The sequence below is a fragment of the Harpia harpyja genome, chromosome 14 (assembly GCF_026419915.1).
Source record: "Harpia harpyja isolate bHarHar1 chromosome 14, bHarHar1 primary haplotype, whole genome shotgun sequence".
NCBI classification, from domain to species: domain Eukaryota; kingdom Metazoa; phylum Chordata; class Aves; order Accipitriformes; family Accipitridae; genus Harpia; species Harpia harpyja.
Genome location: NC_068953.1, coordinates 16,938,442 through 16,959,875, shown reverse-complemented (window position 1 = coordinate 16,959,875; position 21,434 = coordinate 16,938,442). Strand labels below are relative to the sequence as shown.

The following is a 21,434-nucleotide window of genomic DNA, read 5'->3' as shown; positions in this document are numbered from 1 at the left end:
AGCGAGGACCCCAGGGCTCAGCTCTGCAGTATGAGCCGTGAAGGATTTAGCCAGCTGACTGGTTTTCAGTAGGGAAAATTGCTCAGTGTCATCTCTCTATTTTGCTTATATTTTATAACATTATTTACAAAAGTTGCAGAAAACCAGAAGATGCTGAATTTCCCAGTGACACATATTTATCAGCTGCTGTTTTCACCTGATGTAGGCATTTATGGGTTGGCGCATCCACAGACTGGAGTCACACATGGGTCGCTCCATCACTGTGGTCCTCAGCTGCGTGCCACCATCTTGATCCCCTGCTCACCCCGGGACCCAGGGAGAGGAGCCAACCTCCAGCATCCCACTTGCTAAATGGTGACATTCTGCTCGTTAACCACTTTCTCTCAAAAAAAACCCCAATTACCCTTTGCAGCGAGGGCTAATAGCATCTTCTGGCCATAAAGAGGGAAGCAACACTGAAAATTTGGTGGTGGGCTCTGCCTTTAATGCCTCTGTCCCCCAGAAGTCCTGTTTTCCTGTGCCCTGCTCTACACCATGAGAATTAATTGATACCAAACGGGTGATGGAACTGGGGCATCACACCCCATGCCTGGCTGGGGCAAAGAGCTTCTGGGAGCCCCAACGGTGCAGGACGGGCTTCTGCAATTTCTTACCACCCACAGGAAAGCCAGGAAGCTTATTTAATACCTCAGAATAAAATCACATATCCAAATTTACAAATTTGGGCCCAAATACTTAGCTTTCAGTCAATGAGCTCTTTGTTTTGTGTGGCCAAGGTCTGAATTCTTTCCCTATTTTGCCTTCCTAGCTGTGCTGATAAAATATTCTGGATACTTTTATTTCTGGTTTTGGAAGAATAAGGTATTTTTTGTCTTCCCCGGGTGTCAGTCAAAAGGAAAATGTTTACCAGATGTCTGTGTACGTAACCCCCTTTGAATCACTTCCCTGCAACCATTTCCTCTGCTCTCTTGCCTTTGCTTAAACACTGACATCGCTTTGTTTTCTCAATGGGACTGAAGCGATTAGAGAACAGAAATTCCCTCTGACTTCAAAGGCGGGGTTAGAGCCGCAGGGCAGATTGTTTCTCGTACTCTGCAGAGCTGGAGCCACCGTCTTGGAGAACCTGAAGTTGGAGTTGACCCGGGAGCACATGCCCGTGGTGTAGTAGGAGCTCCCGCACTCGTGGGACCAGAGAGGGCTGCAGGCCTGGGGGAGAAAATCAAGCATCGAGGATGGGTTTAAAACTGCCACTTTTTAATTGCTGCTTTGCAAGGCTGTCCTCTCCTTTGGCATCTTTTTCCCCATGGAAGGTGAGGTTTCTGAGCCCCATGGTGCACACAGCATATATAAAAATACACAAAGAGGTGTATTTGCATGCATTTACATGCTTTTGTACATGCATCTGGTTTTGCATGCCTTTACATGCTGATATACATGCACTCTGCAGCGACCTCCTGGCGCAGGGAGGCCAGGCTGTGCCGAAGCCCCCGTTCCTCACCAGAAAGCTGTTGTCCTTGGGGTTGGTAGCCAGGCTGAGGCCGAGACGCATGTTATCCTTCCGCTCGGAGACGTTGGAGAGCGTTACCCGTCCTTCGGAGAGAGGACGTGGTTAGAGACAGCTGCCGGGCAGGGATGCCGGACACCCAGCCCACATCCCCTTGGTGCTCCCTGGCATCTCTGGAGCAAGAGGGAACCCAGCTGAACAGCTGGAGGAGAGCTGTCTCCGCCTACTTACACTGCAGACTTTGTGCTTTTGCTTTTCTTTGGAAGCAGTTGTCAAGATAAGAATTGTTTTTTTTCTTAGATGCCACAACCAAGAAAGAGAAAAGTCTTCTAGGGAATTAAGCTGTGAGTCAGAGATGGCATCTCTTACGTAGTCAGTCCTTCGGAAGAAACTTCTCTGAGCGGCTCTAGCATCTCAACTTTTATTGCAGGGCCAGCAGGCATTTAGTGGCTGATTTATCTTTGTGCATTGCTTTTGTTTCCCATGTCACAGCCCAGAAACTGGGAACAGCCCCCAGGGCAGCCCTGTCTTTCTGTTAATGCCAATATCATTTAGCTGTGACTCTAATGCTGTCTAACTCAGCCATTCCTCCACTTCAGGGGGCAACGCAGCTCCTCGCGAGCCAGGGCTCCCCCTTTGCTGTTTTGCCTGAGAAGCAAACTGAGAAGGAGGAAATCAGGCAATTAATGGTAAAATTGGGGGGTTGGTTTCTTTGCCTGTGGCTTTTGGAAGTTTCTTACTGAGGTTTAAACTGAGTGGAGGCTCAGAAACTGAGAGCCACAACCCAGAGCTCAAAGGAGCTCAGCCCGAAGCTGAGCACCTTCCAGCAACCCCTCACTGCTCCCCTACGGACCATCTGGCTGCAGCCCCGGCTCTCGCCTGCATGCCCTGGGCTTGCTCTGACCCCCTGTCTGCATGCATGCTGCAGCAAAGCCAGAGAAAAAGAGGCTTTAGCTCACATTATAAATCCTCCAGGATCCTGGCTGCAGATGCTGATACCCTGCTGTCCTGCTCTGGTACCCAGGTATGCTACACCTTGCGACTGCAGCTCTGCGGTGGGAAGCAGGATGCTCCCAGCCAGCTCCTGCACCCGCTGCCTGCTCGGCATGAGAAGGGCAGGGGCAGAGCCCCAGACCCACATCAGCTCGTGCTTCTCCACACTACAGTCATCTCTGCTGTACGCTCCCTGTCAGCTTGGCATCCCCACCAGGCAGCTCTGCGTCTGGTTTTACTCAATGGATTACTCAGTGGATTGTGCTAACTGGACAAGTTAATTGGGAAAAAAATAAAATAGGATGTCCTCATGGAACTGATCTTTTAATTTGAAACTTGTTTCCAATGGAAAAAAGATTGCTTTTTAGCAAGATTCAAATTTACACACACAAGAGAGAGATTTCCTTGAAGAATCTTGATGTTCTCATAGCAAATAAAAAAAAAAAGGAAAAAAGAAAAAAGTGTTTAAAAAAAATAAAAGATTTGGAGCCAGTCAATCAAATATTGCAGATGATCCAAAGTTCCTCCTCCCTTATCAGCTCTGGTAGAAACCCAGGAGGGTTCAGATTCATAATGATGAAAAATAAAGTGAGAACAGCTGCTCCAGTGTTAAAAAATCCCAGAACTTGGCCCCAAAGCCCAGCGATGCTCCTCAGGACCATGAGAAAGTCCCCGGCTCTCACATTCCCCACTGAGACAGGGACATGCCCTTTGGGCATCCCACTTTGGGCAGCAAAGGGGACTTGTCCCCCCCATGCCTTGCACTGCCCCGACCAGGGGAGGGCACGTCCCGATATCGCGATATTGTGCTGTCGGCACAGTTGGTGCTGGACCAGCCCGAGAAATCCTGAGATACCAGTCGCTCTCTCCATCCAGGGAGATGGGATTGGGATGTCTGTGGGACCGGAGCACCCCCAGGGTCTCTCCTCCTGTGACACAGCAGTGATGGGGCCTGGGGGTGGTGGGGCTGGGTGATAATTCCCCAAATACCAAAGCCACAGGGTCAGGCTGGATGCTGGGAGCAAAACTCGCCTGTGTCCAGGGAACCAGCTGCAGTGGGCACATCGGCCCAGCATTCCCCGGAGAGGGAATACAGACACCGCCATGTGCAGTCGGGTATTTACTAGTGGCACCATTATCCATGGATAAGTTTATCCTGATCATTTAATAAACCAGGTCAAGCTATATTAAATAAGTAACTTTTTTTACTTTATTCCAATTTGCTTGATTGTACCCTAACGCTGCTTAAAGTGCAGCACCGGGAGTAACGTGAACACCTGAAATAATTCCTTATCTAAAAATCCTCCTAAAACATGCAGTCCTCGTGCTTTTGGGGACAATCTGGGCAACACAACAGGGTGCATCTTTACAGACAAAAGGACTGATAAAAAGCACCGTGTTAGAAATGCCCAGTTCCCCTCACTGTCCCGCGGATGTGTGGTACCTAGGTTGAGCTTGGTGCAGTTGCTGTGGGTGTCGCTGGTCACTGGGCACTTGTAGACATCTCCCGTCTTCTGCTGGCCATTGGTTTCGTAGGGAGCTCCCACCACCAGCCTGTAGGAAAGAGGGGTCCGTCAGTGCCCAGAGACTGGATGGGAGGCACGGGAACAAACCCACAGCCACCGCCGGAGGGGAACCCCCCTGCCCTGGGAAAAAGGATTCCCCAGCCCGGATCCCTGGCTCATGGTTTGAGAGGTGTCAGGAGAAGGTCTCTTGTTGGGGGGATGCCGTCATTCCCCTGACCTGACTCAGTGCAAGCAGCAAAAGCATTATTTTGACTTCCCCTTCGCACGACAGCAATAAGCCGGGGATGATGACTCAGTGCTGCTTGGAAGTAATGCCCATCAGATGCAACAGGGGCAGAACAAATGTCTAGCAGCAACCGAGGTCTGCAAAACTATCTGATGGCACGGGGAAGAGCAGGGGATCCCCATCACCACCTCAGCTCATGACCGGCACCGAAACCTTCAGCATCTGTCTGAGGTCCTGTGGTGGGCTCGGCTGGCCCCGGGATGGGGGGAATGGAGGTGTCCATTCTCACTGCTGCTTCAGGTAGGAACCTTTTCATGCCAGGATTGCCTTCAGGACATGGATGTGTAGGAAGGAGTCCTGCCTAGCGACACCCAAAGGAATAGCAATGAGCTGGTATAGCAGTGACAGCGACTCACACTGGGATCCACAGGGAATTTTCCCCACTAAAAAGGTGAAAAAGTGAATTTGGAGGAGTTTTGCTCCAACTTGGGATTGTTCACTTGCGAGCAGCCCAGAGCAGTACGTTAGGATTCCCAGCTCAGCGGTGGGTGAGGACCTTGGGCATCTATCTGTTCTTTAAAATAAGAGGAGCTGATAAAAACGCATGCACCCACCAAGGGTGGGTGTAGTTAGGGTGTATCTGGGACATCGTAATCATTTTTTGCACTTTTTCCTGTGGACTTGACCAGAATAGTACAAAAGAGCAAACCAAAGGAGGAGGAGAGCAGGACTTGAGGAATTTGACCATTCCTTCCAGGCTAGTTCAAAAATACTCTGAAACACGTGTTATTGGCGTCTTCTGCTCCCAATGTGTTAGCCCAAAATAAATCTGCCCCATTGCTTTTTTGCTTTCAAAATCCTATCGGTGGATGCAACCGTCCAAGTCTGGATCGCCAGATAAACAGGACCTCTTTTGTTCTGCACCGCCCTACCCAGCAGCTGGCAAAGCGACCGTCCCCAGCACAGATGTTCCCTGTTAGACCAGAAATGGTCATTTTTTCAAAATGCTGCTTCTACAAAGACACTGAACACTCATTCTTTTATTCCATCACTATAAAACGGAATTGCTCACCAAATTAAAAGCTCCAAAATCTAAGCAGCGTTTAAGGATTCTCATGGAAATACTTCCTGTCTTACAGCTTCATTGCTAACGAGGAGATTAGGGGAAAATAATAACCATCTGGAGCCATCCTCAGTAGCATCCAGAAGCTCAGGGCAGTCTGGTACCTTCTCCCTGACTTGTACAAGAGGCCTTGCTTATGTCCCTCTGCCTCTGCTGCACTATCAATGCCCGTTTGCTCATGGTCAGAGAGGGGGGGAAGGTGAAAGATGTGAAATGTAGTGAAAGGATGTGGGAGGGGGAGAGAAAAAGACTTTGAAGGTGAGAAGAAATACAGGTTGAGACACCTCAGAAGAGGATGTTCTCATTTTTTTAATTCTCAATTCCCGAAGAAGAATTTAACACAAATGGGATTTAACATGAACTTCTCGGAGCAGCTCCACCTGGGTGTGCCCCGCCCCCGGCCCCAGCAGAAAATCCTATCTATCTGGGACTTTCCCAGTAATTAATAGTCACATATTAATATTACCACACTACCCATTAATAAATATTCCCAAACAGCAGTGGTTATTAGGTCAAGGCATCTCTTTCAAATGCGAGACGATGACGAGGGCAAGCCACCCACTGCCCCAGTTCCCCAGCCCTACGTCAGGGCTAGAAGCTCAAAGAAAGCCCAAATATTTACAGACGCTGCCATGAATGCAAAAGGGTTGCGAAGCTCATGAAACCAGAATTTTTGTCTCCCAAAGACAATGGCATTGTTTTCCCTTTTTGGTTAAATTTAAATGATTAATTAGCTGAAGCTGTCAAATTCTCACGGAAACTTGGCAGCTCAAGAAAAGGCTTTTCCAGCTGTTTGAAAGGTGCCGGTTTCAGGGATGCTGTAAGTCCCCGACTGGGAAAGTCGGCTGTCAGAGATGCTGCTCCACTCACCAGCTCACAGGTTGCTTACAAACCTCTTCCTTTACTTCGTGGTTTGTAAACCTGTGCTCTAATGTGTTTTTTTTCCTTAAGAAAAAAAAGAAAAGAAGTCCCATCCCAAACCACCCAAATCCAACTGGAGCATCCTGCCACAGAAGAGAGCCATCCCCTGCTCCATCCCAGCTCTCCCCCTCCCCACGCACCCTTGGGTCACCCCAAATCTCCTCCCTCGTACTCCTTGGAGTGTTGCAATCCCCCCACCCCAGCCTGATGCTAAACAAGCAAAGCCCTCTGCAAAGAGCGAAGCAGCAGGCCCTTGCGTCATGGCTTGGCTAATAAATGAAGCTTTAAAAGAAAATAAGAACCAAACAAGCCCGCCCTCGCCTTCCTTTTCATGTACTCCTTATGGGGAAAACAAAAGCAAAAAAAAAGGATGAAATGTGAAAAGCGCAGACTGCTTAGAGCAACATGTCTGAGGACATATTTTTAACTTTCATCCTGGGAAAAAACAAAAAAAAAAGGAAAACCAGGCTGCTGGTGGAAGTACCCGAGGAGCTTCTGCTCTGTCTGTGCAGTGAAGGGAGTGGAAACCCAATTTCTGCTTTGCCAGCAAAGCACCCGTACTGGGTCTTGCTTCCCAGTGCCTTGCCCGGGCTGGGGATGGGACAGCTGTGTCTGTGGCTGCAGGCTGGGCAAGCCTCACATCAAACATAAAAATGATGTGTCAAGCTCAATTTGCATTTTTTTTGCACTGTTTTAAATTATTTTATTACACGAGCACGAGCGGTGTGTGCAGTGCCAGGGCAACATAAAACCCAAGCACTGCCGTGCTTCGGTGTCTAAACCAATTAGAGTCACAGCTGCTCGGTCCTGATTGAATTATTGGGGTATTTTTTTTCCCTTAGTCAAAACATTATCTGGTGAAATTCCCTGTGTCACAGACATTAAATCATGCCAGTTATCTCAGTGCTGAACCCAAAAAATTATGTTTGGCTGGAGCACATCTCCCAGAAAAACATCCGTCCCTGATTTGAAGGCATCAAGCGATGGAGAAGCCAGCATTTCCCTGGGAAATTTGTTGCAGAGTTGAGTACTTAAAAATTTTTGGCTATTTGGGTGTACCTCCAGCATCTTTGCCCAGAGGTAGCTCAGCCCCTTGCCCCATATGCATGATGATCCCACACCCCAGCTGAAGGGTCCACCAAATCCAGCAAGTTCTGGACTTTTTAAGGGAATAACCCCCCCCAGCACAGCAGGCTCCTTGGGTGCATTGCAGAGAGGTTGCAAAGCTCATTTTGAGCCTTAAGATATTTTGATTAAATGGAAAGAAATCAGGAAAGGAAGGTATGTCTAGCTGGTGATCCGGGAGTGCAGGGATTAGGGAGGAATGGAGAAGCAACTATGCTTTTCACAGGATTTTTCAATCAATGGGACACTTAATCTCCTGCAAGGCAAATTCACTTGCACTTAATTTATTCAAGATGGAACTGGATGAAGAAGTGATTAAGGAGGTTCAGGAAAGGGAGAGTTCAGCTGTGGAAAACTTTAAATGGGATCGGGGCTCCTTGGAGGGAGTGTGACAGAGGAATGGACTTTGAAATGTTTTTCTCCACATTGGCAATGGTGGAAAAAAATACCTAGTGGGAGTCGAAGGAGAGGTAGAAACAGTGGTGGAGTCAATGAGATGGTGGCACAGGAGGATGTGGGACCTGAAAATGAGTCCTTGGTCTGACAGCAGCTTTCTGTGTAGCCTCTAGCAAACCATTTCATCAATTTCTGGTCATTTTTTCATCCTTAAATATGAGACAGCTCCGCTGAAGAGCACAGGCAATGCAGGACAGCTCAGCTGATGGTGAGGATCCCATCGCCTTGCACAGGCAGCAATGGGCAGACTGCTGCTCCAGCCAGTTCTGCTCACCACGAGCAGCTAAAACCCGCGTCTTGGTGACCAAGGGCCACCGCAAAAACACGCTTAGGAGAAAGAGCTGTGGCCGAGCGCCAGGTGACCTCCCACATGGTCTCACAGAGGGAGTTGGAGTTGATGGCTATTGCATTATTAAACCCAGATCCATCCCTTAGCAGTGCCCAAAGCCTGGGGAGGTGCAGCAGAGATATCAGAAGATGACAAACCAATTTTTTTGTCTCTCTGTGGAGCAGTCCCATGGGCCAGGGGCAGCCAGGGAGGGAGCTTGAGGCATCTGGGAGAGGAGCGCAGGTCGGCAGCGAGAAGAGACGTTGGGTCTGGGAGCACCAACAAGCTATCCTGATGTGTGCTGGGTTAACAGCGTGTTAAATAATATCAACTGGGTACATTCAGCAAGCAGTTTTGAAAAGGCACAGTGCACAAAGCCAGGAGCGATGCAAACCTTTGCTTTCCCACCCAGCAGCAGCAATATGTTTCACCCAGCCCGGGAACCGAGGCCGGGGTGTGGGGCCAGGGAGGAGGAGGAGGAAGAGGATGGTTACAACAGGAAAGTATTTGCACTGTCTATATCAGGTTTCCATTACCCTCCGTGAGGGACAACGTCCCCTGGCACTGCCACCCAGGAGAGGATGCTCCTCCCGTCCATGGTTGTTTCATTCACATCCCTCTCTCCTGTGCGTAACATCATCTCATCCCGATCCGTTCCTGATCATCTCCAGCCCTCGGCACTGCTTCTGGGCTGACATCGTTCACACAGCTCTGGAGGGGCTCTTCTCCAGCACCCAGCTTTGGGCTGACTCATGACCAACGAGCCATTCAGGCTCACTGTTTAGTGGTGGTTGCAGGGGAATGTTACACCATTTGCAAGATTGTTTTGCCCATTAAATACCTGATAAATCATCCCTTGGCAGAAGCATTCCCAGTGGAGGCATTAGAGCCTCTTGCTCACTCCCAAGTCTCCTTGTGCTCCCCATATTACCCCAATTAATAGACAACCTACTAACGACAGAGCAGTTGCAGTGCTCCATCCCCATGTTTGGTGAGTTTTAGGGGATTTCTCTCCCAAAATGTAGTGCATCCTTGCTCTGAGGTTTGGGTCCCACTGACCCCACAGTGCCCAGTGCAAGCAACCAGGTCCAGACCCTGACCTACTCCTGGACATGTGGCTTTGTCCCCATCCCTGTCCCTTCCTGTCCCCTCCTGCTCCTGCACAGGGAGTGCCTGCAGGAGGCTGTCCATCTGCCACCGACATGCACAAGCACCCTCAGTTGTTGTTTTTTTAAAGGCTGATCAACGTTTTCTCTGCTTTATAACAAACCCTCTCATTGCAAAATGAAACATAAACACAACTGTAATTTACCCAGCTGTTCTGTGCACCAGGTCGAGCCGGGAATGGATGCTCCTAATTACACAGCCCGTTCCCAGAGCGCGTCTGCAAACCCCTCCCGTGGCCAGGCAGGACCTGGCGGGCCATCTCCCCCTACACCGAGTGGCCACATCGCGGGAACAGCCCCAGGGGACCCAGCACCAGGACACGGAGGAAAGCAGGATCCAAGCCCCACGTGCTGCTGCAGCAATTACACAGACATCGCCGTAAGCAAAATTACCGGAGTGCTCCTTAAAATAGCAGACGACGGGCGTGTTGCAAAACATGTCTGAGGAACTCGCAGAATATTGTGGTCAGCAGTAATGATACTTTCTTATTTTTCCTGGTGTAATTTTTTCCCTTTTACTTAGGGATATTGTAATAAGGAAGTGTTTACAGGCGAGGTCCATCAGTGATTCTTGGCCCAGCTGTGGGTTTCCACTGCAGCATTTGGAGCTACTGATCGATGCTCTCTGTAGGCTGCACGTGTCCATCAGGACTCATGCAATCTCTGGCTTTCTTCTGGAGGTTTCCAAAGCAAACGCTGATCTGTGACTCCAGTTCTCGCCAGGTGCCTCTTGCTTTCCCCAGTCACCCATTACCACCTGCTAACGGCATTTGGGGGGGGTGTCTCCCACCCACACATTTCTGCATTGGAGGCACCGTTGGGTCACCGGCTCCAATATCACAGCACCATCCAGCTGCCCTTCAGTGCTCTGACACCAGGGCCCCAAGCCCCCAACCCTAAATAATGATGTGATTGCAAAGGCCTTTTTATGGGTGAATAATATGGGCTGGGAAGAAGCAAGACACCCTTCCTCCATATAGATCTTCATAAGTGAAGGTATAGATATTTTGTAGCACACGTGTATCGTGGTGGCACAGGCAGGACTTGGTGTCCCTCTACCTCCAGACTCCCCCGGTCTCACTGCAGCAAGGGTGCTGGGATCTTAAGGCTGCACCTGGATGCTAATGCTACGGCGCAATGAGGATGCTTTAAAAAACACGAAGGAGACAATTTTCTTCTGTGCACCAAGGGCCTGGTTGCCAAAGCTTGTCCTTGATGTGCCTCCTCCAGCTCTTCCTAAAAGTCCTGGTGCACCTCAGAGGGGGAAGCCCACCCGGGCATCACAGCAAGCAAAGAACAGAATCATTAAGTTTGGAAAAGACCTCTAAGATCATCAAGTCCAACCTTCAACCCAACACCACCATGCCCACTAAACCATGTCCTGAAGTGCCTTGTCTACGTGCTTTTTTAATACCTCCAGGGATGGTGACTCAACCACTTCCCTGGGCAGCCTGTTCCAATGCCTGACAACCCTTTCAGTAAAGAAATTTTTTTCTAATATCCAATCTAAACCTCCCCTGGTACAACTTGAGGCCATTTCCTCTCATCCTATCACTAGTTACTTGATAGAAGAGACCAGTACCCACCTCACTACAACCTCCTTTCAGGTAGTTGTAGAGAGTGATAAGGTCTCCCCTCAGCCTCCTTTTCTCCAGACTAAACAAGGTAGGTTAGGGAATGCTGTTCTTGCCGCAGCAGTTTGGAAAGCCTGGGGTAAACCCGCAGGGTTGGGGCAGAGGAAATTTTCAGGCCCTTGGAGTGAGGAAGGTGAGATGGAGATGCTGGGATGCTCAGAAGCTGTGGAGATGCTGCTCTCCACTGCCTGGATTTGTTGGGCAGCCCAAATGCCCATTTCTGCATGTGCCTCCTCTTGGGTCCCTTGTGGAAAAAAATACCGAGCGCAGTTTTGCTTTTTTGCTGGACACGCTGGCAAACCTTTTCCTTCCTCTTCTTGGTTGGTAGCAGGCTGAAAGAGTGTGTCAGTGGAGTGCAGCCTGGGCTTGCCTGCAAGGGGATGTCCTCCTGCAAGCCCTACAGCAAGCAACACAAGACCACAACTCTTTTTCCAATTAGACCAAATGCTTTCTAAAAAAAAAAAAAAAAAAAAAAAAGGCCTAACCTTGCAGCTGATGCAAACTGACCCTGGAGTCTGTGATAACCATACTGCTTTATGGCAAGGAAGATCTGCCCCAGGGATGTCAGATGTCCCATGTCCTCCAAGGCACTCCAGGAAGGTGCCGGGCAAGGACAGACCAACCCATGGAGCAGCCCCAAAGAGCTCAGCTATGCTAACAACAGAACCTATGGGATTTTCTGGAAAAAAAGGCCATACTGTGCCAAAAAAGGGACAACCCCTGAACACAGGAGATGGGGTGGGCTGCTACAGCATCCCACACCCGGCACCCAGCCTGTGCCTGCAGTCCTGGCGTGGTGGGAGGGAGAGCCAGGAGCAGACATTATCCCCACGCCGGAGGAATGCTTTGCAGTTATGTACCCTTTCACCAAAATAATCCAAGCACTCGGGTACCAGCCAAACCACAGGAGAATTACAGCCAAGAAAGCCTCTCACAGTAGTAGGGAAATAGCAAACCCTTTAACTGTTTTTCCAGATCAGCACAATTATAGCTTTAAATCCACCAAGCAGATTTTTCTCTCTTCTCCCTCCTCCTTTTCCCTTTGGCCGCACTCCGACTGGAAACGTCATGTCTGTGCCTGGAGCAGCCGCAGGGATGGGGGCTCAGGGCTGCCCCTCTCCAGGCATCCTTGGAAGGGGGAGTTAGCCCTGGGGTGCTTACAAGGGTGAACTCTTGCTGAGGGCAGTGGGGAACTGTGCACAGGGAGGGGCTCAAGGGGACCAAATCCTGTGCCAAGGCTTCACAGCACCCCTTTGCCACAAAGCGGGGTCAGGACAGCACGAGACATGAACTCAGGAGGGAGAGAGCAGCTAGGGAGCATCCAGCATCCCAAATGCTAGATCCACAGCCCTTGAAGCCCATCCAGCTGCCAGCACGGCTGGGGTCCCGCTCCCCAGCCATGCCACCTTGCCAGCAGCATCAGCGAAGCCCTGGCCTCAGCCAGCTCGGGAATGCTATATTTATTGTTTTTACGGCTTCTGAAGGCTAATGGATGTTTATTCCCAGGGCTTTCCTTCCACAGCCAGCTCTTCTCGAGCTTCATTTTTTGCATAGCTGGAAACTTTCAATCCGCAGACACAAGCCGGCGTGGGGCAGCAGTCCTGGCACTCGCTGCATGGAGCATCATGGCTGCTGCCGTCCACTCCGTGGAGGCACAACCTGCCCCCTGGACCCCTTTTCCTCTCCTGCTTCTGTACTGGAGCATCTGGTGGCAATGGAAAGCTGAGGGCGGTGGTTGGCACGTCCTCCTGTGCATGTGTGGGAGGAGGGAACGGGTCCTTTTGTCCTCCTTTAGGGAGTGACACAGCTCCTGCCCATGGGATGATGGGGAGCAATCAAGAAAAGCAATTGGGAGAGGGGAGATGAAAGATGGAGGGAACTTTTTTTCCCTTTTTCCCCTGAGGTTGGGCCTCTAAGAACATTTTTCCCCTGAACTCAATGTGATTACAGTTTATGTTTGCCACAAACATCCATGTGCGGCATGAGAAGAACGCAGATGGGATCTTCCACGTTTGAGGGACATATGTCCCATGTGCATTTGTGGAAACTCTTTGCATGTTTGAACACACTTATTTTGCCCAAGTAAATCCATCCACAGCAACAAACCTGCCTGGACTCATGTGATTCACACCTTAAATACCCCCAAAATGGCACGAACCAAAGCGTGACTTGGGGGAAAAGAGCAGCTCCAAGCCAACTCACCACTTCAGGTCAACACCATGATCATCTCTGCCCTTACAGTAACTCCCTCTCCTTCTGCCAAAACTCCTGCCAGGCCACTTTGCCCCAAGCACAGCAACACGGGGAATTCCCATTTCCCCCAGGTTTCACCCAAGATGCCCAGCCCTGGGGACTGGGGATGCTCAGACCCTGTAATACCTGGCACTGCTTGCCCTGCCTGCATTGGGAACACTCCAGGGCAGGGCAGCCACTGTACGAAGCTACGTTGCACGTTAGGATGAGTTTTGGTAGCCTGTTGTAATTTTTTCCATTCACATACTTGGAGAAGACACTTGGGTTGCACCTCCAGCTTAATGAAAAAGGGAGAGAAAATGTTGAAAGGGAAGTCTGAAAGCTACTTGCTGCTCTGGAAGATGGTGAGCAGAGAAAAGCCACCCCACAAATCGATGAGATTTTCAAGCAGTATATATCCAAGCGTTTTTTCCCCTGGAGTTTAATAATCTGAATTCTTTCCTCCCAGATTTTCCACTATCAGTGTTGCCATTACAGCCCCCTTGGGCAAATGATCTGGCTCCTTTCTCAAACAGTTAGAAAAAGGGAAATAGTCACAACGAAAAATATACCTAGAGAATATTATATATAAGTTTGTATACACTCAAATATGCCTTTACACACACATCCATATATATATATAAAAATATATATAAAAGCTGCTTTGAAGCCCTTCTAAAACCATCTACACTAGCCAAAAGCAGCATTAAAAGACTCAGACTGAAGGATAGGTGCCAAAGTCCTCAGATTCTACGTTTGGTATTTGGCAGTCGGGTCTCTGCACGTTGTTATAACCATCGCTCCTATACGAACCATGCTTCTGAGATAACCATTTAGTTTCTCTGAGCTCTTCTGCATTTCAGTGGATTTTATTGAACTCCTCAGGGCCATACTCAAAGATGCTTGTCTGGCTTCTGCCTTACCGGCAACTGGGGTTTCATCTTAGCATCTCCATTTCTTCTGCCTCCTGCCAGCTCCTGGGGTTGGCCAAGGCTCCGCACAATTATTATCCTGCTCACTCTGTACGTCCTTGGTTTATACTATAGATGTTTCGTTTGTTCAGTCATTTATCCTTTAACCAGAGTGAGTCATGTTGGTTTCATTTTTTAAATAACACATATTTAATAGACATTTTGTACAACATAATTGCATATTCAAACAGATGCTGTACTTATGTATATACATACACTCATTCTGTGCAGAGAACATCCATTTTTTTCATGCAGAGGAACTGACAGAAGAAAAAACTACAGCTGTGTCCTGCCTGATGTTGGCAGGAGAGATGTGAGAAGGGCCAAAATGAGCCAGAGCTGGTCTTTGCTCCAGTGTCCTGCTGGGAAAGGAGGAAAAATCCTCCCTTTGCCAGTCCCCAGGGAAGCCAGCCCTTCACCACCCCATCAGTGATGGCGGCAGCTCAAAGGCATGAGGAAAAAGCATAAGAGTCCCCAAATGGCATGGGAATTGCAGACCCTCTGCTGAGGTGCAGCCAGGATCATGCCTAAAACAGCACCTATAGCTACAATTAGGCTGAAAATATTTTTTAAAAATGGGTGTTTTCCACCAATCTCTGCAGGGCCTCTCCCTCAGAGAGCTCACTTTGGGCAGAAATCCCTGCAGAGCAGCAAAACCAACCTGTGCAGGAACTGAACACCCAACGGCTTAGCTACTGCTGCCATCCCTGCCTGGCAGGGAAACCAAACCTTGAGGGGCAGGAGGGAATTGCACCGGATCCCTCATAAATGCCTTGGTCAGGATGTCTGCAAGATGGGCCAAGGGATGGGATAGGCTCGGCTGCATCCATGCCCTGCATGTCCTGCCCAGGGGTGGGCAAGGACAGTCCTTCCTCGGGAGCAAGGCTCAGCTGTGGTCCCAGGAGGGTTTCCCACCAATGGCACCTATGGATATCATTTTTGTCATTTGAGGAGCACAGTGGCACACCAGCACTTTGGAGCAAGGCGCCTGCGTGTCATTCATACCCAGTTACGCTGTTCTCCTCCAAGGGGAGACTTTTAGCGTGTTTAGGATGAAATAAGATACAGAAAAGGGATATTCTCCAGAAGCAGAGGCAGGGAGGAACGTGATAGCAAAGACACTCAGGTTCTGTTCCTTATCTGCTTTGGAGAACCATGATCTCTGAACAGCCTTTCCTGGGCTTAGCCCTGACCTGGCAGACAGCTCTGTGGAGCTGGAGTCACTTGCGGGAGCCAGGGCAAATATAACCAGATTTGGGGGGTTTTGGATCCGTTCCTGATAGAAAAATATTTCACGGCAGAGGTCTGTGCAAATGAAGACCTCACATGGCCTGAAGCATCAGATCAGTTATCTTGGAGAGCATGGTCCCCATCCCACCATCTCACAGACATGCCTGGGCTCTGCACAGAAGCAGCTGAGGGATGCAGACAGCAGGCTGGGCTGAGATTCCCTTAGAAATTACGCACATGGTGCTGCCCAGTTGTGCTCCAGCATCACATGAAGGAAGATGAGGATGGAAGACTTCATGCCAAGCAGAGTAACATCATCCATTAACATCAGCTGTCACTACCCAGGTCTCGAGCATGGGACGTTGGAATTTGCTTTATTTACTGGAACTACTCGACAGCCGTGTTTATGCTGTGCTCCAGTGGCTTCAGCCACAAGCAGTTGTGCTGTCATGCTGCCCAAAATTCTTTATCCCCCCCCCCCAAGCATTTCTTTGGCTAAATATCCACGTTCTCAAGCGAAGAAAGGGTGGAGGGCTGTGTCCCATGCCAGATATTTCTGGCTTCTGGCTTGTTAAGTGTAAGCTGGCCAGCTGGGAAACAGTCCCATAGCACAGGTTCATGGACAGTGAGGATGAAAAGAATCCCAAGAGTCCACCTGGTCCCTGACACAGCCCCAGGCAGGGTCAGCTATAGGAGAAAGCTCCCTGACTGCTATGTGCAAACCTGCTCAAGGACCACAGGGACGTGCCCCTGAGAGGATGCTCTGGTACCTGGCATGGTCACGCTTCTGGAAAGACTCAGCCTGTCCGTGAGCAGCCCTGCGCTCAGTCTTGAGCTGAAGCAGTGGAAAAGTTCATCACTGCCATGCAGATGTGAGTCTCTGAACTTCAGAGGGGATACTGGGTGCTAAAATACCTGCTCAGGACCCATCTCTGCAATGGGGCAGAGCCAGCTCCATGGGCTGCACCCCAGGTAACTCCTTCCCTTTCCAGCCCATCCCAGAGCACACAATCCCAGTGGAAAGCTGAACCTTCTCTCACCATTCAAAGCTTTATGAGTATTAACTTGGGTCTCTGCTGGACGGCAGAAGGAAACAGTGACTCAGAGAGTGCAAATATCAGCGTGGATTTAATTGCAAATGGCTCCCCGGGATGCAGCTGGGAACACCAGAGCCTGGATGGCCCCCACAGCCCCAGTGCAGCACAGGGGCCACAGCACCAGCATCACCCCATTAACTGGATGCATGGTACCATTTGGGAAAAGCACACAATCCTTGCGGGAAACTGGGGCTCAGGGCCAGCAGAAAGGCTCACCACAGCATGCCTGGGTAGCTGGCCCTGACCTTCCATTAAACAGAAGGGAAGCAGCAAGCAGGGAGGTTTCAGGACGTGCTGATGGCAGCTGGGGAGACCAAGGTTAAAGTCAAACCTCCCTGCTCCTCCTTGCAATGAAATATCAGCTCAGCTTGAGGACACAGGACAGGGTCCAGCCCTGCACCCCCCACCAGCACCAGCAAAAGTCATAGAAAGACAGCACAGGTCTGATTTTTGAATTTCAGGGGTATCCATCTGCATTAATTCCATGTTTGCTTGCTGCCTTAAGCCTGGCTGTCATCCACCCATGGGGCAGATCCTTCAGCTCCACAGTAATTGAGTTGGAGGGAATTTCATGGGCTTTTGAGCTGCCCTCATCACTGCAGCATCCAGATGTGTTTCTGGAGACAACCAAGGGTCTCTGCCAACATCTGTGCAGGATCCCCCAGCAGGGATCAGCCCTGGCAAGGAGCAAAACCTGCCATGAAACCCAAAACCTGAGCAAAGCCCATCTGAGTCTCATCTTGCACTCCTGATGGACACAGCCAGGTCTGAGCACTTCTGCAGATGGCGGCACTTTGGTGGAAACTACATAAAATGGGATGGCCTCAACCCAAAACCCAGATGGGTTTCCAGCAAGCATCGGAGGCTGAGGGGCCCCGGGGAACCATGAACCTGCCTGGAGCAAAGCTCCATGCACAGCACCTACCACCGAGAGGCAGCCGGGCAGGAGCCAGAGCACAGCACCCTCCATACACATACACCTATCAAATACAAAATAGACTGTTATCCCCCTCATAAAACTCCTTTTTTTGAAAGGAAGAGGGTTTCTATTCTCTACTTTGCCCAGGCTGGCTTGGTACCAGCATCACCAAGAGCAAACCTCAGTTTCCCTTGGAGGCACAGCACTGCCCACCCCAAACCAGTTGTTGGAAGGGGCAGGAGGAGATATTCAGCGTTTCAGGTAGGTTGTTTTACACCCCCTCCTCTTCAGACCCCAGCACGGTGCTCACTTACCATTTCTTCCCCCCAATATCATGCTGCTGCACCGTGTAGCCAAAATACGCTTCCTTAGAGCCAGCTATGATTTTGGGCCTCTTGGTGTCAATGTTGAAGGTGTCGCTGAACCCTGGGGAGAGAAGAGAAGGATCCTGTTAACCAAGGTGCTGAGATGGTAGGAGAAAACACTTTTGTACTGTGGTCAGAGACTGAACAAGTCACCCCAAGAGGCTGTGCAGTCTCCACCCATGGAGATACTCAAACCGCAACTGGACACAACCCTGGACAACCTGCTCCAGGTGACCCTGCTTGAGCAGGGGTTGGATGAGATGACCTCCAGAGGTGCCTCCAACCTCAACTATCCTGGGAATGCTGCTCCCCCAAATTATATAATATGCCCCAGGAGGGTCCTACATGAAACAGAGGTGGCTTTAGCCACCCACAGCAGGTCTGTGGCACAGCATTCCCACAGCCAGCCAGGATGGAGAGGAGGCTGCAGGATCCAAAGCACACCAGCCCCACCTCACCTGCAGCCACCCAGTGCTCCTCTCTCCACCACTGAGCCTCCAGGGAGTAGCCAGCCCCAAGGTTGCAGCTTTAAATGGGTTCATTTAGGGTTTACAGGCCACAGCTGCACAAGCCCTAGAGGGCAGCTCCCTTCCCCAGCCCACCTTCAAAGGGGCTTCACCCTGGCAGGCACCAACGTGCCCCTCGGGGCCGCTGAGCTGGTGCCCACCCCTGCTACCAAAGCAAAAGTGTGTTTCTGGTTTATGATAAAGGAAAAAGTATTTCTCCTCTAGGCTGCTGTAAAAGTGAGTCAGCTGAAGCCAGGGCTGCCAGGACAGGCATGGGGAGGGAAGAAGAGAGCACCCTCCTCCCCTCTGACATCTCCCCTGTGACAGGCAATGCTGCTCTGCAATGCTTTGCTCCTCCAGCTGTGGAGCAGCAGCTGCTCATGGTGGAGATGGCCATCACCATGTCACCACCCACCCCAGAAGGGACCACGGGCTGGGGGTACATAGAAAATGTGTGGCCACACCAGACGTGCCCCGTCTGGAGCCCATCACCCAGCCTGGCTGTCCCCATGGGCTACCTCCTGCTGTCCCTGAGGGTTTTGCAGTACCAAAGAGTCAAAGCTGGGATTCACTTTTCCTGTGCAAGCAAAAGCCGGTGCCACTGGGAGGTTTGCTAGGGAGAGGCATGTCCCTGAGGATGGTTGCTCAAGCCAGGATGGGGCGATTTTTGGGCTTCGTCCTCTCCCCAGTGCTGCTCTGGAGGATGCCCCTTCCCGCAGGACAGCGGGAGCAGGATCCCTGGCCATGGCATCCCAGCTCTGGGGAGCCCGGTGCTCACAGCCCACGCGGGTCAACCTTCAAGAGCAATTTGCTTGTCAGGGAGCAAATCTTGGCGGATTGGTCTGGCAGCTCCTCCCTCTGCCAGGAGCCGGACCCAGGAGCAAGGTGTGCAGATGGGGGGGGTCAAGTGAGTCTCCCCAGGACTGGGGTGTTTTGGGGCTGCTGGAGATGCCCCTTTGCCCATCCATGGGTGCAGGAGCTGCCCCAAATTATGCTCACAGCCCCCCCTGGGTGCATTCAATGAAGAAATTGGCCAGGGGCAAAGACCACCCCCGGGCAGGGGGGAAGAGCACTGTCTGTGCCAAGGAGCTCTGGCACTGCATTGCCTCTATTACTGGTGGCTGCAAAACGCTGCAGCCACCCAAGTCCCATGGTCCATGTCCCATAGCCAGCAGGTAGCAGCCCATGATATCCCGGTGCGCATCTTAATCCAGAGACACACACACTTTGGGTCAGGCCAGCAGCACACTCAAACCCTCCACGGGTGCAAACTCTTCATGGCTTCTACGAGGAGGTGTATTTTTCTCAACAATATTATTTTCCCCACGGGTTTGCTTAAGCAGAGGGGCATGGCCCAGGTTCCAGCAAGGAACGACTGTGTCAGAGACGGTGCTGCAGGGATGGATACCGATAGCCAGGATATCCCGGCTCTTCGTTTGCCTTTGGGCGGAAAGTAGCTGCTGGATGGTTCATACAAATAAAAGATCTTGGCATCCTTATTAAGGATGGCTTTAAAAGCAGCAGAAGGATCACGTTTGGTATTTATAGAGGCATAAAGGGGTTGTCAAAAGGAGAGATTGGGAATGCTGCTTCCCAGGCAGAAAAATTCAGGATGGAAAGTGTTTTTATAGGTAGGAATGTTAGGGATAAACCTGATTTTTTGCAGTCATAGGAACAAGTCTGCAACATTGGCTCCACGAGCAGAGAACTGCAGAGTCTCGCCAAGGAGAGCTGAGGTAAGGAGCTTTAAAAACCTACAAAAAGAAATTCTAGAAAGCAGGGGGGGAAAAAAGGAGATGGGGGGATGAGAGCCAGCATATTTTGTGGTAGATTGACCTTATTTAGCATTACAAAACAAATTAAAACCTCCTCTGAGTTAACTGTTACCCAGTGGAGAAACAGAGGCCAGGACCGGCCATTGAGAGGACTGATGGGCAAGGGGAGGGGGGGAGGTCGTGGGGAGCTGGGAGCACCCTGGGGTGTCACATTGCTGCCACCAGTGAGACGGGGTGACACCCTGGACCTGGCTGGAAGAACGGGGTCTTTTGGGGAGGGTGGGTTGTATTTCAAGCAAGGTTCAATTCCAGGTAATGCAGAGGCATCTTCATCACTTGAGTGCGGAGCAAGTGTCAGAGAGGATAGGATGGGTTTTCTTCTGATTTCTTGCATTCAGCAGAGTTTCTCTGATTTTGTGCTGCAGAACACCAAGCAGAGGTTTTTGGGGAGCGGGAACACGGGGACAAGTTGGGGACCCCCATCCCATGGTTCCTTGCTTTAGGACTCCATTGTGCAGCTGTAGCCTCCTGCAAAAGGCAGCCAGGCTGGTCATGAAAAGCAACATAAACCACCAAATAAATAGCAAGAACGCTTCATTAAGTGCAAAGGTCTGAAGCGGGGGGAGCAGGGAGAAATGCTGCAAGGGGCTTGTGCTGCTCACCGTGCCAGAGCATCCTGCTCGTGGCAGGTAGTGGGGACCGGAGGAGGTGATGGGGCTGGAAAAGCAAAATGATCTGGAGAAAGTTTCCAGGCAATGGATGGCAGAGGGGAGGAATTTCAGAAACCCAACAGATGTGGGTGCATTCGAGGCAGTAAGAAAAAAAAAATAATCAGAGACTATTTGAACTGGCTTAAACTAAAGGGAGCTTTTTGAGAGGTTGTCAAGGAGATTTAGCAACCCGAAGAACCGAGTCTCATTTTCTTGTCAGGAGTGACATCACTGTCATAAATAAGTGACCAAAAGCCACATGTTTTGCTTGTGATGCTGCCAAGGCAGGAAGCCTCAAATACCTCCTTGCCGAACTGGAGCTTCTGTTGAGTCCAAACTTTTGATTCTTGTCAGGTCAAATAATGAAAAGAAAAAAAATAACACACATTTGGGTAACAATACTGGGAATAAAAGCCACCTTTCCTGCCAAAAAGAATAAAAATAAGTCCTCCCTGTAAAGGAAACCTTCCGGAGGGGGATGGTCTCAGGGCCCCAGCACCATCGTCCTGCCCATACCTCTGCCCATGCCTCCTGCCTGTATCCTTCGGGCAGGCAACAGGATTCAATGCTGGCAAAGGGACTCCTGGAAGGTGCTGTAACGCAGCCTAATGGCACTTGCTGTGATGC

General features: G+C 50.4%; 1 protein-coding gene across 6 annotated transcripts in view; it reads right to left on the bottom strand.

Moving 5' to 3' along the window:
* ITGA11 (integrin subunit alpha 11) overlaps positions 1-21,434 on the bottom strand; it is an 81,794-nt gene that overhangs the window by 29,126 nt on the left and 31,234 nt on the right. For all 6 annotated transcript variants that reach the window (XM_052807919.1, XM_052807915.1, XM_052807916.1 and 3 more), the window contains 4 exons: positions 17,766-17,877; positions 3,942-4,051; positions 1,499-1,590; positions 1,092-1,206 (listed from right to left, as the gene is read on the bottom strand). In XM_052807919.1, coding sequence (XP_052663879.1) covers positions 1,092-1,206; positions 1,499-1,590; positions 3,942-4,051; positions 17,766-17,877 — 429 coding nt within the window. The remainder of the gene's footprint in view (positions 1-1,091; positions 1,207-1,498; positions 1,591-3,941; positions 4,052-17,765; positions 17,878-21,434) is intronic.